We start from the raw sequence: 19,647 nt of genomic DNA, 5'->3' as shown, positions 1-19,647 counted from the left end.
ATAGTATTTGTTGTGCAGTCTTCCTTCTTCCCCCCCTCATCTGGCTTCTTGCTCCACATACCCACAGTTGGAACACAACAAGGCCATAAACGTGGGGTAATTACTGTAGTGGTCTGGACTAAAGAAGGTAGCACAGCAAAGTTTAATAAAGAACCACTGGTATTCATTATCAGCATTTCCTGCACATCTTATGGAAATTAGGGCATCAGCTCTAGCGAATCATATGCTGGATGACCTAAAATTGCAAAAGCTTTAATCTTCCTGCTTTGTACTGGAAACAATATGGTGGGAATAAGCTACAGGGCCCTAAATGAACCAGCAAAAGCTGAAGTAAATGGTGCACACAAGCCACGGATGTGCGCTTGCCTTCCACAGTCATTGAATTTCAGACAGTGTCTTTGGTGTTTGACCTCAGCCTGCTCCAAAAACACAAACACTCTTCACAGCAGAAGAGTGTGATGATAAAAGTCAAATGTGCTATGACTCGTCTCTTTGACCAGCAGAAAGTTATGTCTCATCTCCTTCCCACACTGGTTAATTATTTACTTTTTGTGCTTCTCGCTCAAATTTCCGTCCTGCAAAAACGAAGCATTTACATATCATTCGCACTTCTCTGTGATTACTGCTTTCCATATACAGTGGTTGGCTGTCCATGGAAAGTGCGTGTGTGTGGTTGCACGTGCACTTGTGCGCGTGGGCGACGGTGTTCACTTTGATGCACAGTTCAAAGTAGGATGGCATTATTTATTCATGCCTTTGTTGTTCTTATTTCCTCTGCGAGTCGAAAATTCCTGGCGTTCCATTTTAGGCAGATCACGGCTAACTCAGACGGAGTCGATAGCGTCTCCGCTGAATGAAACACATGCATGCGCACGCACGTTTAGGAGGTGCTGTCTGTCAATACATCTTCCATCTTGGTTGTTATTTGTAGGACCTCTTATCTCAGACTCAAACTCTCCTTTTGCTCTGCTGAATCTGCTGTAGGGCTGACATGTTTGGCTGTTTGTGTGTCTGTAATGATTCCTGGTGTTGCTGATGGAGGTACCTCTAGGCTCTGGTGTGGTGGGCCTAATGGGCAGGCAGGTGCCTCAGCTCTTGGTTGCAGCAACTGAAGCCTCATCATCAGCTTTCTTACACCCAGGAGCACCACAACCACCACTCCCCACAGCCATGCTGACCTATGGCAGCGCCTCAATTAGCTAGAACCAGCAAAGCTGTCACTTCTCTTGCTGCTGTCTGCTGCTATGCTATGTGTATCCTGCCATGGAGGTTTCAGATTATTGCATGTGCTAGCCTATCTGTTGGAAAAGCAAGAGTCAAAGAAAGGAGGGAGCGAGGGTGGGGCGAGGTTTTGAGGATGGGAGCTGTCCCCGTAGGCTGTGCTCCAGTGGATCAATAATTGACTGGCTCGTTGTTTGGCAGGAAGCTCTTCAGAAGATCCGTCAGAAGAACACGATGCGCCGAGAGGTCACAGTGGAGCTCAGCAGTCAGGGCTTCTGGAAGACTGGCATCCGCTCCGACGTCTGTCAGGTAACGCCACTCAACTGTATGCATGCACATGCAGCGTCGATTCCATGGATCAAACACACGAATGTACACATTGTTTCACAGCTGCATAACAATGACGCATAACGCCCTGGTGCTTTTAAAGGTAAAGAGATTCAAAACATCCTTTAATGCACTCCAGAGAGAGAAACAAGTATAAACAATCTTTTAAAACAAAGATTTATTTATTTTTTTTTTACAAGACATAACAGAATACTAAATAATGATTATTTCAATTACAGACTATTTATTTATTTATTTTTATTCTATAGTAAAGAGAAAAAAACCCATTTTCCTTAAATTCAAAAAGCAAGAAGCTGAAAGCACAGAGTTTGGAGCGTTTTCGTTCAAGAATGAAAGAATCAACTTTGTAAGTGGACTGGTATTTATATAGCACTTTTCTCAAGCATTAAAATCCCTTTTACTGGAAGCCACAATCACCCATACAGTGCTTTATTCTGTGCCTTTAAACACTTTGTACCTATCGAATATAAATGCACACTCACACACTGATGGATGCATCAGGGTCCATTTGAGATTCGGTTTGTTGCCCAAGGATCTGCAGACTGGTGGAACCAGGAATCAAACCACAGCTACTTATAACACTTGTTGCTGACTGACACGGAAAAGCAAGGCAGCTAAATCCTACCCATCGTTGTCAAATTAAATAGACAATAATGCTTTAGTATTCTTGGAGTTTTGACTGTACTATAGACCGCTTTAATAGCAGGGAGGACGGGTTTATAGGCAAAACCGTATTAATGACTGTACTTAGACCTAGAAGAGAAGGAGAACTGTGAAGTCATCAGTTAATACTATTAATTCAATTCAATTCAATTTTATTTATATAGCACCAAATCACAACAAAAGTCGCCTCAAGGCGCTTCATAGATACAGAGAAAAACCCAACAATCATATGACCCCCTATGAGCAAGCACTTTGGCGACAGTGGGAAGGAAAAACTCCCTTTTAACAGGAAGAAACCTCCGGCAGAACCAGGCTCAGGGAGGGGCGGGGCCATCTGCTGCGACCGGTTGGGGTGAGAGAAGGAAGACAGGATAAAGACATGCTGTGGAAGAGAGACAGATTAATAACAGATATGATTCAATGCAGAGAGGTCTATTAATACATAGTGAGTGAGAAAGGTGACTGGAAAGGAAAAACTCAATGCATCATGGGAATCCCCCGGCAGCCTACGTCTATTGCAGCATAACTAAGGGAGGATTCAGGGTCACCTGGTCCAGCCCTAACTATATGCTTTAGCAAAAAGGAAAGTTTTAAGCCTAATCTTAAAAGTAGAGATAGTGTCTGTCTCCTGAATCCAAACTGGAAGCTGGTTCCACAGAAGAGGGGCCTGAAAACTGAAGGCTCTCCCTCCCATTCTACTTTTAAATACTCTAGGAACAACAAGTAGGCCTGCAGAGCGAGAGCATTGGTTAGCAAGGTGCATTCACAGACTGTACAGATACAGCTACTGGCACTAGCTCCAGTTAATATGCAAAGGAAATACTCAACATTTATCCATCAAAACTGGTGTGCATTCTTCTTGGATGGTTTCTTAGTACAACTAACCACACACAGCGCATACGATCTGTCAAATAATCGGATTAACATGATCAGAAATGGCAAATAGATCTGTGACGCTACATGGTACAGGTTAGAGTGGACCCAAATCATTTTTTTTGGTTTATGTCTGCTGTAAAGGCAGAGTATTTTAACGTGGGATTCTACTTTGTATTGTTTTCGTCTCTATGGACTGTTTTCCTCTCTAGTTACATGTTTTTTAGTGCCACCTTCTGAGTTTAGCTACAGTTTAGCTAACGTTTGTCTAAATCTTGTTTACGTTATATCTGTTAACAATGTAAGTACAATAGTTTCAGGGTACAAAGTGAAATGCTCGCTTTGTATGCTCGTGGCAGGTGGCTGCCCCTCCCTGAGTTTAGTTAAACACGAAGTCTCTTCCTGTTAAAAGGGAGTTCTTCCTTCTCACTGTCGCCAACTCCTTGTTATTAACCCTGCAACGTGAAGCCACTTAAAGCAGCTGCTGTTGTGCATTGGCTGTGTATAAATCAAGCTGAATTTGTATTTAAAAGCAAAAAGCAAACGTAGTTGCTAGAAGTTGGACACATGCACATATTGCAGTGGCTCCACTCAGACGGACACGTCCACTGCACAGCCACAGCCCGACACTCGGCTTCTCTTTCCACACGTTGCGTCACTTCTCCATTCAAGTGTCAAAATCTGTGTAGGCAAAGCGTACTCCCACAGAGCCGCAGCGGTAGCCATACCTTTCATTAAGTAACGACTCCGACTGGACAGCTTATTTATATGCCACTTGACTGTCACTCAGCATTTCATGCGCTTTCAGCAGCAAAAAAATATACTTAGGATGGATTCTTATTTTTATCCTAACTGTAGCTCATTTTCTAGGAAGTGGAGCGGCGTGTTCAACTTGCACTTGGATGTGTGCACGCAATTTCGAACGGGCAGAACTAATGAGACTTGAACCATAACCCTGAATGTGTAAGCAGCGCGCTGTGCCCATTGAAACAGAGCGCTTCGTGTGCTCATGCACTACATTGATAGTCAGTGTAATGATATAGCTAAGTCTGTTTGAGTACATTTTTTATTTATTGTCTATTCTAGGATCTTTTTTTCTCTTAAACTTCTTACTGAAAAGATAATTGGCATCAGCGTAGCACGTATTATTCTCTCGGCACACCCACTATCAATGTAGTGCAGTGAAGGTATCCTACAGCTGATGCTGCTGCTCACATTTGGAGAGGAATGACAGAATGTTGTAGCCGTGCAAGCCAGACCTCTCTTACAGCAAGGTCTAGCAAAGAAGAATCCGATCCATAATTGCTGTCCAATTATATTTGCTTCAAGCTGTACCGCTGCGACTAATTGCTTCATGAATAATTTCAGTCCGAACTGCAGCGGTACAGTCTACACAACATGTGACACAGACAATGGATAGCTGCAAAACTGACCCATAGTTTCTCGATTTTAAAAGCAGACTTCGTCCTTTTTTTTTTTTCCGGAGCAAAATCAACCCCCTTGTTACAAACATGGTTCGGCAACACCAAGGTCGTTTCACTTGAAAGGCTCTGTCAAGGACCGGGCTGCACATCGGGGGCAGAGATGGGACTTATTTATTCATCACAATTTTACTTTATGTTCATTTTTTTTTTTTTTTTATTCACTGCCTTTTTTCTCACTCTCTTGTTTTCTGTTTCTTTTCGGCTCCCTGATCACATTTATGTTCAGGCCGTCAGACAGTCAAAAACATTTCAAAGGGAAGTCTGTTTTTCTTTTTCTGCAGCGGAGAAAATAAGTGTGGGCGGGTCGATGTTTTCTGCAGCAATTACTTAGTATATATATATTAATCCACCTACTTATAAATTATATAACTAAGGCAAAGCATGGAGAAATACAACTGTATCAGCTGTGTTAGGGGTAGGTAATAAAGCTCGCCTGCAAAGGTGAATTTCTGCAGTAGTTTACGTTGCACAATATATACGGCCTAATAAAATCTGTGGAAGCACTGTAAACCAGAGGCCTTTAACTCACATCGCACGTGGCTCAATGTGCATCAAAATAAATGAGCCTATCAACGAAAAGAAACAGGAAGCATAGGTGGTTAGACAGCGGTTAGCGCTGTCGCCTCACAGCAGTCCCGGTTCAAATGCCGGCTGCAGTGTTCTCCCTGTACATGCCAAGACACGCTGTTCAGATCAATTCATGATTCTCAATGTATTCTCTCTGCTTTCTGCCTCACTAGCCAAGTTGCTGTTAATTTAACAAAATTGTTATTTAATGATTAATTAAGTAGCTCTACCGGCTGCGATTCAGGAGGTAGAGGGGGTCATCTGCTAATCAGAAGACTAGTTGGTTACTCAGCTCCTCCAGACCACATGTTGAAGCGTCCTTGGGCAAGACGGTGAAACGCAAATTGGTCGTGATGAACAAAGCCAAAATGTACTGGGTTTGAATTTAGCCCTTGAGTGGGTGCTCTGGCTTCCTCACGCAGTCCAAAGAGATGCGTGATAGGGTTGCTGACTCTGTGTTAGTCCCGTGATGGCGACTCTTCCAGGGTCTACCTAGGCTCGTGCCCTGTGAAAGCTGGGTTAGTTTTCTTCCACTGTAGCTTCTGATGGTAGTCCTTCAGATCTGCAGTTCTCTACGATCAGTAGGTTCTGATTGGATTGAGCAAACAGCAGATCGCAAAAGCGAGAGCTGTAGTCCAAGACGCTAAAGTAGAAACAAAAGCTGGAAAAGAGCATGTCTAGCATGGAGTTATCCTTTTGTAAATCGATAATAGGTGGTATAAATCGCCCCAACGCATAATTATATAATATTTTTTATCGCTAAAATGAGGTGCCAAATATGCTTGGGTTAATAAACCTGACTGGCTTCCCAGAGTAAAGCCTCGTCCTGGAGTCGTGCTTGTAATGCTTAAATCAAAGAAAAAGCGAATTCAGGCTGCTGGCCTGGTTGGAAGGTGTCCAAAATACCCAAACGTCACCTGTGACAGTAAATTAGGAATTTCTCACCTTTTAATTAGTGGCGTATCAACTCTCTAACAAGCCCCCACCCTGCCTTTGTGCACACAGAGACATACTCAGTCACTCAGGCAGTCGTAAGAACAGGTCAGGAGCAGCAGACATGACCGGGCCCCGGCTTTGTTTAATTGGCTGCTTAACAAGGCCCGGGGACTGTGTCACCACGGCCCCTGTGATGGCCCCAGGGCTACGTGGCAGCACCGCTTGTAGCCGCCGGGCCTCGGGCTCACCCTCCCCAGTAGCACTAATTAAAACATGCACGGCTCCTTCCTCTCTCATGTGGTGGCACGGGGTTAATGTGTGTACACCAGCCTTTGTTACAGTTTCTCAGTCACTCCGAGGGGAAGACTTGATAAGCCTCGGCTAATGATTCCGCAGATTGGCTCCGCAGACTGCCGAGCTCCGTATCCGACCACCGACCGTTTCGCTTTAACTCCCACTTTTCTTGTCACATTCCCCTCGCTCGCAGCTCATCCTCCAACCCCGCCCTGCCCTTGACTTTTCTTTTACTTTTTGCACTCAAACTTTTTTTCTTTTCATATGTGAGGGTCAGCGGGGGCTGTCAGCGTTTGTTCCAATGTAAGTGTGTCAACATGTCAGAATGGGCTTCGATTTTGACTGTCCTGTCCAAATGTGAATTTCCCCCATCTCTGTCATTCCCTCTCGCTCTACAGCAATTGGGTTTTTGATTATTTCATCTCTCTGTTGCAGAGCACCACTTAATAAATAATGACTGGCTGATTGATTTCTCCCTCCCTGTTCCCTCCATCAACCCTCTCCCATTCTTTCTCCCAATCTCTTCATCACACTTGCTCTCAAAACACGCTCCCTTCACTTTTCTTTCATATACGCCATGATCCTTGTTCTCTGCCTCTTCCTGTTACTTGAGATTTTCTATTTTTTTCTTCCTCTCCCGTCTTCCTTTCTTACCCTGCTTGTCAATTCTCTCTGTCCTCCACAGCACGCCATGATGCTCCCCGTTCTCACCCATCATATCCGCTACCACCAGTGTCTCATGCATCTGGATAAGCTCATCGCCTATGTCTTCAAGGAGCGCTGCCTCCTTCAGGTAAGGATCTGTCATGACGGTTTGATGCGACTGTGAAGGCCTGTCCCAAGCTTACTTAAAGGCTGGCATAGATGATAACTAACAAGATGGATAACATTAGGCGATTCCGTGCAGTGCTTTCAGGCGGTGCACAGTCTACAGGTTAGATAGGCCGATAAAAAAGTAAACATTCTGTGCAGGAGCTTGTTATGCACAGAGATCCAGGGAGGCAGCGTTTCCCCTCATTACTGTGCCCAATCCACCTCTGCAGGGATAGTTCAGGTGGAAACAGGGGCTCGGGAGTCAGCTAAGGTAACACACACACTGGCCTGAGTCATATCTCTGCAGTGAGCAGCCCAGGTCTGCTGTGAGTTGCAGTGACAGTAGTCAGGACAACGACAGCCTCCTCCGTAATGCCAGCTCTCCCCTGTCAGGTCCACAGCCTCAAGCTGTGTGCTCTCAGAGTGAGCTCCACGGCTGCCTCCAGCAATATTGAAGAGCTGTCATAACCTGATACATTAGAAATCAATGTGTTGTAGCCTATACATAGTTAAAAAGGGGAAGGATGCATTAAGATTCGCTCAGGGCTCTGTGTGTCTGTGTGCCAGACAGCTCAGTGGTCTGAGAGCATTTGTGTGTGGTTTTTGCACATATCGATCAATGATCGGCCTTTTTGTCGTTTGCATAATGACGACCTGTCATTACAAGCGCTAAAAAGGAAACACTGGCTTGCGAGGCCAGCCGGTAGCTGACAAGCTGCGGCCTCTTTCATCGTGAAGATGTCCATTCCAGCTTCTATGGTTAGTCTCTCTAGGGAGATGTTAATTGATCTGTCCCTCCCCCTTTCTCCTTCAGCTCCTTCATCTCCCGTAGAAGACGCACAGATAGAAAGAAAAACAATCATTTATACATAACGGCTCACAGGCAGCGCGCACCACAGGCTTCTGCAGCGCCTGTTGCCTGCCTGCATTGCAATTCTTGCCATTGAGGTGGTAATACCGTGGCATTGCTGTGTATCTGTGTGTGGACAAAGCCAGGGCTGTCAGCAGTTCACCACTACTGGGACTGAAATGACCCAAGTAGGGAGCCATCATTGCTGGGCTTAAAACACTTTCCTCATCTACAGCACACACACAGCAGCGCCTAATGTCCCACAGCACTCACACACAGATAGATTCAGACAGAACGGCTGCAGGAGTGCAGCGGTGCCTGCTCAAACAGCCCCGCTCCCAGTCAGAGCGGGTTTCAGATCCGCCGTCACTTCTCATTTGCTTCAACTCGGATGGGATGATCACATTTAATGAGATAAATGTTTTCCTGTGACAGTCCGCTCATTTAACACGAGCAGAATCAGCTCCCACCCTTTGATTGCATTACAAATGAATTGTACTTTGATAGAAGGTTTGTGTGCTTCGAATATAATTTATCTTTAGTTGTGTCGAACGCATAGGTATAAAAGTTTTGGCACAGTGGCTACCATATTGTTTGTTTCAAGGAGAATGGAGCGAACACTAACACACAAGGAAGCGAACTGGTCAAATCCATTGCAAGTTTTTTTTTTTTTCGAGGGACAGCTTTTTATTTGACATAGTTTTTGTCATTAGGTTTAGCTAATTTGGCAATATCTCATTAAATGATTACCTTGCACATGTTAAGCTCATAGACGGTATAACAGATGGACACAGCCGGGGCACTGTGTGCATATGAAGCCTTGAGTTGAGCATTTTTTGCACTTGACGTCTTGTTTTTGTTTTTTTAAACCATGTGATGAGCAAAAGAGTAGATCTGGGTATGAAACTGCGCTCAGTCAGCATACCCTGGATGATCCTCCATTATCCAGGGTGGCCAGTTGTTTAAATATTATCATCAATATAAACTGAGACTAGTCACTGCGATCAAAAAAACCATCAGCTACGTTTTTACTGAGGTCACAGAGCAAAGGAGCCGAGTGCTGTTTTCTCATAAACTTCTATACAACCTGAAAATTTTTCATCCCTTGGTGGCCATGAAAAAAAAAATGCAGGTTTAAGGCGTTTCTTCTGCATTGACTTCACTTTTCAGACCCAGAAGCCACAGTCCATCCATCTTTAACGCTGTCTGTGATTCAGCTGCAGTGGAGGGTGTACACACACACTGCCAGAGCTTCTCCTCAGTACGACTAACAAAATGTTGTGGATTGTTTGGTCAGTCTTGCGTAATGCACGCCAAAGCACCAGCTTTGCTCGTTGCTTGTTTTGACCCTGCGTTACAACAAGAGCAATGACAAACAAGTAATTTCTTACAGAAGCTGAGTTGTTCATTTATAAATATATGTGAAATATTTTACAGAATAAGTACTTTTACAAGTGATTTAGATCTTAAAATATATAGTAGCATTCACTAATAAATAAACAAAAAACAGCAGCTTATACATCTAAACGATTTAATTATTGTAGAAGAATTACGAAAAGAATGTTGGATGAAGCGGTGTTAGATACGGAGCCCCACAAAGGACATTGGAGGGGAAAACATAAAGATGAACCTTTGTGAGATCTCGCAAAATAGGCCGCATCCTTCGGAGGCCGCCAGCTCGAAGCTGACCGGGAGGTCGAGGCACGATGTGCCGGGAGCTCCCGGTCAGCTTCGAGCTGGTGGGTAACAGACGTCTCCGAAAACATCGGAGCACTTTTGCAAATATGTGATGTCTTGATATTTGAACTTTACACAGCTACATTCACGCCTGAAAATATCCTAGAAGTTTATTTTGTGATGAAGAAAGAGTAATATTAAAACTAAGTAGCTGCTGCCATTGTTGGAAACTATAGTTGGCTGGGCCGTGCTATGAATTCTGGGATAGGTTGGTGTTACGTTCCCCTAAAAGGGGTCTAGGCAATGGGGGGGAGAGTAACAAAAGGTGTCCGGGTCAGAAAAAGGAGACAGAGGCAAAATGATTAAATTAAAGAATTTTATTAAAGTTTCGATTAATATTCAACTAAAAGAGACGGACAAGCCGCTATCACCATTTAAGGAAACAAACAAAACTCAAGCGTTGGTCAGTAAAGTAAAACATAAGTCAAAAAGAGAGCAGCTCACTAGCTGTAAACCGCAAAAACACAGAGAAGCCCAGAGCTCACCTTTCCCTGGGCTTAACTTTTAATTACTGATGTGAGTCAGCTGTGTAAAAGAGAAAGGTGGCACCTCAGGCAGAAGAGATTGTAGGACACGCCCACACAAGCACCTTCAGGAGGAGGCCCTGATAGGGCTGTAACCGTTGGGCCACGAAGGATACGCCGACTCGGCCTTCAAATGTGACCTGCGAAGGATGCGGCCTATTTTGCGAGATCTCGCAAAAGTTCATCTTTATTTTATTTTTTCTCCAATGTCCCTTGCGGGGCTCCGTAGTTAGATGCCCTAAAAAAGATACTGAAACAAACAACTAAAACAGAATAAGAAACACATTTTAATAGATTTATTAATGTTAAAGTTTATCAGACCATTATAATCTGCCTGCACTTTAGCCTGAGGCCCTATAACAGGGGTGGGCAATTCCAGGCCTCGAGGGCCGGTGTCCCTGCAGGTTTTAGATGTGTCCTTGAACCAACACAGCTGATTTAAATGGCTAAATTAGGTCCTCAACATGCCCTGAAGTTCTCCAGATGCCTGGTAATGAACTAATCATGTGATTCAGGTGTGTTGACCCAAGGTGAGATCTAAAACCTGCAGGACACCGGCCCTCGGGGCCTGGAATTGCCCACCCCTGCCCTATAATCATCAGATTTGGCTGATTTGCTCAGGATTTCACTCTGTATTTGCTCAGATTGGTTCTCCACACTCTAAGCACTCTGTTCAGTTCAGCTATGGTTCCCCCACTGCCCTGACAGCCACCAACCCGCCCGGTACGCCACACTTTTCCCTCCTCTGACCCAGGGACTGCAGTTATTCTTCATCTTTTACCTAACTACAGTACCTTATGTATTTATTTATCAATCACAGCTATCTAGCTGTGTCTCACGTTATAGCAGGCGTCATATTAAAATTTGTGTTGCTAGGCAATACCACATCTGTTGTTTTACATCATTTTCTGTGGCGTCGAGATGACGTCCTCAGTGGTTCTAGGTATAAGTAATCATGAATTCTTTATTTTTTATCCCCCACATCACATATTATTTTTCTAAAAACTTAAATTAAACCACCTACTTTAGGAAAAGTTGTGAAATGTGAGATGATGTGGTTACATGATTTTTAAAAAAGCCAAGGGATCAAAATGACCCCCTCTGCGGTTCTACCGTGAACTGACGCTACCACACGTTGGAGGTGATAATTTAAAAGCATCTGTTCATCCTCACCTGTTTCTTCATGTAGAGGTGCAAGGTGTCCTTCACCTGACTGCTTCATTTGGGTCTATCAGCTTGGTTTGTGGCATAAAACAAAAATAATCTCAAACTGGCGAGTTTGTGTTCTTTTCGCACCAAGAAAAGTGTGCGCATGACGTGGCTGCACTGCATGTGGATCAACAAACGTATCGCTACTTCCTAGTTTTTGGGCTGACAGTGATTATTATTATTATTATTATTAATTTAGTTATTTTTGTTTTATCTGCATTTCATCTCATTAATTTTACATATTTGTTTCACTCAAGTCCTTGAGTCAGCCTGACATGTAGAATTATACCAACTTAACACACTTTATTAGGCTCATTTCTATGCACAGCACCAGCATGGGAAGAAAACCCTGGAATAATACTATAAATATTAATTAAATTTCACACTTTCAAACAGAAGTGCTTCATGAAAATGCTCTTCAGGACCTTTAAATATAGACTAGACCGACTCACAGGTCATCATATATACTTGCCTACAGTCTTTAAATCCTCATGTTTCACATGTTGAAGGCTATAGTGAGTATTTCTCCAATGAGGAGCCAGACTTCAGTGGCCAGTCTGGGTTTAGAGCAGTTGAATATGTATTTGTGAATGGCTTTTCTTGTTCTATCTATGTAGAGTAATGAGCTGTACTCCTGTTAAAGGAATGAGAATTTATTTCCCTTTTTTCATAAGAGATGAAAGCGGCTTATCATCTGAGAAGAGCTGGGTGCAATCGATGCTTGTTTTCAGCTCATTCTCTATAATGTTTAATGAACGCTTATCTGTAAATCCAAATTGTGAGGAGAATAAATGTTGCTGATGTACATTCGCCGTAGTAAACTCGGTCGGCGAAGCCATGAAACATCTTTTGATTCTCTGTGCAGCAACATACCTGCTTATGCAGTAGAGAAAGGCAATGTGATCCCGGCATGAGGCAACTGACAAAAACCCAGCCTGAGAGCGGGAGCCTCTGTACTGCACTTCCCCCCCGCCTGACTGCAGTGGAGCCCGGGCCCTTTGAAGCTCCTCTTCTGAGAGCCTCCCCGTTAAACATTTAACATTTAAAACTTAGGAGGGGCGGGGCAGGGTTGGAGAGACATGTGTTCATGGTCGCCACATGCTCCCGCATCCCCACATCCAACAGACCCTCATAATCCCACCCCACCCCCCTGTTGCTTCATCCTCGTTCCTCGCTTTTGACCCATGCTGACAGAATGAGAGGCATCACAGAGCATCTCAATAATTTAACTGTACAAGTCCACAGCCCTGCCTCTGATATTGCATGCTTTTGTTTGTGTGCCCCTGTGAATACGTCTGTGACTCTGTGTACTGGGGTATTTTATTTGTTTTCATGACGACACATTACCATCCATGTGATTGAGGTGTCCATTTGATTCAGTTGGGGAATACCGTTTAACATGCTTTGAATGTTTTCTTTTGTTTCAGGTTGAATACCTGAGTTTTTCATTTTAGAAAATAAAATATTGCTAGTGCTATGTACTGTGTGCTGGATATTAGAATGATACAGTATTTATTTATTGCCAGGACTTTTGTGGTTGCTGTACACATGAACTACAATATGGAACTAACTGTTAACAGTAGCCAGTGTTGGGGAGTAACGGAATACATGTACCGCCGTTACGTATTTAAAATACAAAATATGAGTAACTGTATTCCGTTACAGTTACCGTTTAAAAAAGGTGGTATTTAGAATACAGTTACTTTGTTGAAATAAATGGATTACACGGCGGTACTTCCCTGTTTCATATTGTGGCGGGTCAGGACTGTTTGGGTTTTGTTTGATAGCTACGTTCTGTTGTTCCAGGTGGCAGCGTTACGGTTGCCATGGTTACAGCGTGACGCGCTCTCTCTGCGTGTTTCCTGGGTGAGAGAAGCCTTTTTGTTGTTGTTGTTGTGCTAAGCTAATAGGCAGAATGCTACAGGCATAGCTCTAAAGAATGTAGCATCATAGGCAGTGTAGTCCGTGCTGCAGGGAGAATGGACTGCCATACACGTTATGTGTCTGTGAGCGAGGGAGGGAGAAAAGGGAAAAGTACGAGCTGTCATCGAGCAAAAACGGGAGCTGGAAGCATGTAAATATAATAATAACCACTGCAGCCAAGAAGAGTGCCTGACGAGCCCAGTTGTAAGTAAGCTGTTAAGACTCGACTGTACACCGTGTTCGTGTTTTCCTCCAAAAACAATAAGTTCCGTTGGAGCAGCTTTTCAACGCCTCTCTCTGTCTCTCGCTAGCAAAGTTGACCCAGACAACAAAGTAAAGCTATTTTTCGGCTATGAGCCCGACACGAACCAGACGTATTAGCCAGAGGTCCCTTTACTACGGTTCGGAGCCGCGGACCTTCAGTAACAGTAATAAATCACAGCAATAGTACATTCATGTAGTTGTAAACAGCATGATAATATATTAAGTAATCCAAAGTATTCAGAATACGTTACTCTCATTGAGTAACGTAACGGAATACGTTACAGAATACATTTTGGGGCATGTATTCTGTATTCTGTAATGGAATACATTTTAAAAGTAACCTTCCCAACACTGACAGTAGCTAAAATGTAGTGTGAATTGGACCCATGTATACAAGACCTTTCCGAATTCTGACAATCCAATATGGCCGCCAGGTTGGGTGTTTGGAACCAGATCTTTTTTAATATTGGAATTAAAAGGGTTGATTGCTGTTATTGGCTAAGGCTTGAGAATAGGTGTAGTCAGCTTGAGATCACCTATTTGTTTGTGAAGTACTGTTGTGAAGGTAAAAATTTAGCATTTTTGCTGCAACCAAGTTATTTATTTATTTTTTTGAGGAGACATTTTAGAAAGTCCCGAGTGCTTACATTTTCAGCTAACTAGCTAGCAGATTTGGTTAGCTCGGTGCAATCAAAGTTATAAAATACATACTAGAATTTCACACACGCTTAGGTTTTCAGTCATCCAAGACATTGTAGTCTTGAGTGCTTAAAAAAAAAAGCAGCTGGGCTTCTATCAGGTTGTAAAGATGTTTCACCTCTCATCCAAGACGTCTTCATTTCCAATTGGTGAAAAGGTACGGTTATTTAATCCCTACTGGGGGCTGGCCCATTTGAAGGTAATCCTGATGGCCGTTGACCCACAATCAATCATGCGGGTCATCAGAGTCAAAAGCCAAGGTGTGAAATAAAGGAATGGGTCGTTAACATACCTGGACCCAAAGTGTGAAACCTCTGTAAGATATTGCCCCAACCCATCGCTGTGAGAGCTATTCAGGTCACATGATTGTGGGTTTCTTATGGTTGAAATGCCCGAAAAAGAATCTCAAGACTGCATAAATATTTTTAGGTTTTTAAGAAACCTTAACAAATCAATTTTGGGGTTATTTTTATTTTGTTTTAAAGAATTAATTTAAAGAAATGTTTTAGACAGACTATACCAAAGTTTGGCAAACTAAATCTTTACTCAGACAATCCATATATATGTATGTAGGTATATTTAACCAACAGGCTAGTAAAATACTAGATTTTCACTCACCAGAAGCAAAGCACACACTACTCAAATGCTTTGTGTCAAATAGCAAACCATAAAATCAGTCAAATAACTTTAAAAATGCTTGGAAATGGATCAAAATCACCCACACATGGAAGAGGTCCAGTTTAATTACTCAGAGCAATGGACGAGGCCTAAGAGATATCTTTCAGCTCCATTTGTCAAGAACCTGTCAATCAATGTGACCACGCCCTTAACTCAGTTATCTAGGTCAATGGGTTATTTAAAATACATCCCAGAAAATATCTGTTTTGTTTTGTTCTGGGGTTGTTGTTTTTTAAAAAAAAAACTGGCTGTAAACGTGTTTATTTCTGCTGTGAAGCTGGGTACGTTGGGACACCGTAAGTCGATTGCGATTGACTCACTTTGAGGGAAAAACTATAGCCAGTTTTCTTCATTTTTCAGCCGCTTAATCTGAACCAGTACCTAAGGCTATAGTTTTATATTCCTAGTTTATTGTCTGATTTGACTGACTGATACAACTACCACAACACGAGACAGATATATTGTACGAATGATTCATCTTGAAGACTACTGCGCCTGCCTGATGTTTACATTCTTCGATTCGCTGTGATGGAGAGCACCGTTTGTAGTGCAAAGGTGGTTTGCAATGGATATAGCTTGCATTATGTATTAGTGAAGAGACTGAAAGAACTGTTAAATCTTAAACTTGCCTAATATTGTCCACTCTCCTCTCATAAAGTTGTCTGAGAAAATACAAGGAGCCCAAGTGGATCTCTTACAGTTCTTGCCGTCTCCATGTGGTGTGCCCCGCTGTGGTTCATCAGAACTGCTTGTTGGAAGGCTCGCTCTGGAAACCTCCTTCTCCCACACATGCCCGGGGTTAAATTGGAGAAGGGTTGTATCGAACCATTTCTGTACCTTTCTAACAATCCATCTGATATTCACTCCCACTCCATTCTGTGATTGGCCAGCTGTAAGGAGGCAAGGAAGATGCCAGCGTTGGAGTTCTCACTCAGCAGGATGAAAACGGGGGTAACACCAACAACCAGATTGGAATTAATTGAATCAAACGTATTAGCTACTTAACAAACAGATTTAAATACAACACCAATCGAAGGCTAAGTCCTCAAAGAGCCACGGGGTCTGTGGGAGCTTCCAAATCAAAGAAATCAATAAAACCTAAGCTGTTTCAACATGCGTCTATGTCTTTGTAATCCCTTGCAAAAATAACGAATCAAACATAACTCTGTTTGTTCAAGCCTGATCCTACTTTTTTAGAAATTAATGAGCTTCTACTTAGTGAGCGAACTTGTTCAGAGACAAAATCTTTATAGATTAAACCCTCACGGCATGTTGGTAAAAGACTGTATCAGTGTTGTGATGCAGTGCAATTAGTCAAGTCTAATTTACAATGAGCCCATGCATAAGTGATAGATATGCTGCATCCATATTCTCCTTCATGATCCTTAAGGTCTGCGTTACTTTCTCTCCCACCACAACCGAAGCTTGTACAAAAAGGGGCGGCTTTCCTTTTTGCCGCCATTGCACCATAACTCCGAAATAACCTTCCGGGCGATCTCAGACGTGGATCAAGTGTGACTGTTTTTAAGTGTTAGTGAAGGCACACCTTTTCCATGAAGCATTCAGCAGCCGCTGATGGGAAACACTGGATGGCGAAGGGTTTGATGTGATTGTGTGTAGGAGGAGGGAAAACTATGAAACGTGTGTTCCTCTCGCTTCTTGATATTTCCATAACAAATATGCCTATTTTATAATATTTATCTGTGTCTCCTAAAAGATTATTTCCACACAAGAGTTAACCTGTTCTCACCAATATTTCCGTAAGAAATGAATGAAAGGCGATTCGCTAAGTGTTTCATTATGTGAAGGACGTGATAACGAGCGCGGTTATATTCTCAAAGAACTGAAATCCAAGCTGTCATCATGTGGCTAAACGGCCATCATTCAGAACAGACCTCCAGTATTCTCTTCTTTTGTTCTTCACAAATATCCAAAGCATACAACCAAAGCTGTTGCCTCGTTATGGCTGTCAAATCTTTAAAACGCCACAAACTGGATTATGTATTAAGGATTTCTGATGGACAGAATCTCTTTGCTCAAGCTTTGACTTGTGTCGTGAACATCCATCAACGTAATGGTAACTCTGTTTTATATCCTCAACCCCTTTTTTTCCCGCTGTTTTTTCTTTAACCTTCGAAGCCTGGTTTTTATCCATGCACTATTTTAAATAAAGCTGTACAGAGTAATTACATCATTGTGTTTGCCAAGCAGGCAGATCGGCCCATCGGTTTTCCCCGCACGCTGGTGCACGAGCAGCACCCTTTCCAGTCAGGTCCTCGGCGCTCAGCTGAGCGATGATGTTTATTTCCGTTTAGCCAAAGGCGGTCGAGCAGCAGCCGAGGCAGCGATCGCTAAATCCGAATCACTCCAATACTTAACGGAGTCATTATCTTGACAGGAACAGTTGCAGACGTCAATCCTGTCCACAGAATCGCTGCTGTTGGTTGTTGTTCTTAGCAGTGAGGGATCTGCAGTGTTCACTCGTGTATTTTGTTTCATACTTTTTTTTCTTTAGAGGGCCCAGCACCGTAGTTCAGGCTGTGTAGTAGGCAGTCATTGACTGGTGTTTGACATCACACAATGGGGGAGGTGAGATTGGTTGTAGACGTGGTGGGTTGTTTTTACTTATATTTTTATTTTTTTTTATCAAAGTGTCAACGCGGTGCTGAGAATTGCTTTATTTCTGTTTGTGTCATGTCAAATAACTGACTTTTTTTTTTTTACCCACCTCCCTCAGAATGCTGTTACTCTTAACCAGAGAAGAAAAAAAATAACAGATGCTGTTGAATTTGTCGTTTCTGTGTTCAGGGCTACAAAGCTAAAGGCCTCTTGAGCAACTATAAATATTGAAACCTCTCTGTTAACGTTTTACATATATATCTCATTGGAGCTTGAAATTGATTTGAAGTTGGCTGAAAGGAGACAAGCATTTTGAAAAGCAAGCCCAGGGGAAAGAGTAGTTGGAGTCTTTTTATTTTTTCCTCTCTCTTCTTTTTTTTTTTTTTTTTTTTCTGGGCTGAGATTAACATTCTCCTAATGTAAGATTGATAAAGGCTTGACATATCCTACTGAGCCCTATCTTTTTCCTTTTTCTTCCCTCAGCGAGTTTGAGATGTTCAGCTGCGGCAGTCTTTCTAGGCACAGCGGTTTTTGTCCTTTTTTTCAAACAAAGCTGAATGTCGACTAATGCGTTTCCTTCAGGGTTGCTTTACTTTAAATTCCCACTTTTGGCTCTCTTTACAGGTTTGAAAGTTTTAGTCATTAATTTTCATGCAAACAACTTTCTCTGTGAGAAATCCTTTTTCTCTCTTAGCAGCTCACCTAAGTAGAGCTACCTCCCCTCTTTCTCCTTCATCCAGCATTATTAGGCTGCTTTCCTGGTGTTACAGTTGGTAATTAGTCAATTAGGCAGTCTAAGTCCAGGATGGTAAATGGAAATCAGACTCTGTGGAGATTTTACACCAGGCCTCGGGAGGTTTTGGTCATGTTGTTGATGTCTAAATGCTGTCAGTTTGGCTTTTGTTGCTCACTGTGCGCTGCACTTGCCCTTTGTAAAAGCGTATTTGTGGTATTGCGTTGTTGTCTGCAAAGAATTTATAAATACTAAAGAGAGAGTCTGGAATAAATGGAGTCCTGTGGAGCTCTAGCCCAGAAATGTTGAACCATCTTCCTCAATTTTCATTATGTTTTTTTTAACAGAAATGGTCCAGATACAGTTCAATGTTTTATTATTTTGAGAACTCTTGTTTGCAGTACAATAGTTTTCACAGCACCACGGGCCACTTTATGGCGTGCACCGTTTGGATTTCATGCATTTGCAGCCATTCAGTAGAGGTGATAGATGGCCAAAACCAGCTGCTTCTTTTCTGGGGAAGACAAATTCCCCTGAATTTTAGCTGTCATAAAGAATCTGCCAAATCAAGCATGTGGAGCTGTGGCGGCACCTTGTGAATACCAAAAGTAGCTTTATTGAAATTGTTCATTTCATGTTGTATAAATGAAATTTAATTTTTTCTTTTTGTGGAAACAACAATATTTATTTTATTTAGAATTTAGACTTGATTCATTGTCTTCTAGATAAATGGGAGCCCTTTAGGATACAGTAGGATTTTATCCATATTTCCAATGAACTGGAAACATCATTCTACTTTAGTAGAAGCCTAAAACAGGAATGGCAATTGATCTCATGTATGACTTTGATGTCTGTCTTTTTAAATCTGTGGTTACAAACAAAGTGGAAAAGACACATAAGACAGTAAAAAGCAAAGAAGGACACAAGAAGCACTTACGATTGCCAAAGTACAGCTTTTGTTAGTGTTTGTACATCGTAGCTCTTGAATACTACTACTTCTTTCTTTCTCCTGAGCAGGCAGAGTGTATATAAAATAAATTGAGGTCTTAACAGTAGAAATTTGACAACTTTAGAGAACTTCTTACATGGGCTGTTCCACAACGCAAGCCACACTATTTACCAGCTCAAATATAATGCTCCAAAATGCATACAAATGGTATAGTTCATTAACTGAGTTGAGGCCTAGCAGACAGTTGCTGGCTGCATCTGCCA

The 19,647-nt window shown here is 42.5% G+C and overlaps 1 protein-coding gene across 6 annotated transcripts in view; it reads left to right on the top strand.

Annotated features, from left to right (window-relative positions):
• Positions 1–19,647, top strand: part of drosha (drosha ribonuclease III) — a 146,820-nt gene that overhangs the window by 38,905 nt on the left and 88,268 nt on the right. For all 6 annotated transcript variants that reach the window (XM_087846311.1, XM_087846310.1, XM_087846309.1 and 3 more), the window contains exons 16-17: positions 1,423–1,530; positions 7,072–7,179. In XM_087846311.1, coding sequence (XP_087702437.1) covers positions 1,423–1,530; positions 7,072–7,179 — 216 coding nt within the window. The remainder of the gene's footprint in view (positions 1–1,422; positions 1,531–7,071; positions 7,180–19,647) is intronic.

Source organism: Neolamprologus brichardi, chromosome 9, assembly GCF_056152115.1.
Source record: "Neolamprologus brichardi isolate AB-2024 chromosome 9, ASM5615211v1, whole genome shotgun sequence".
Taxonomy (NCBI): Eukaryota; Metazoa; Chordata; class Actinopteri; order Cichliformes; family Cichlidae; genus Neolamprologus; species Neolamprologus brichardi.
Note: the sequence above shows the minus strand (reverse complement) of the source record. Positions and strands in the feature narration are given on the sequence as shown.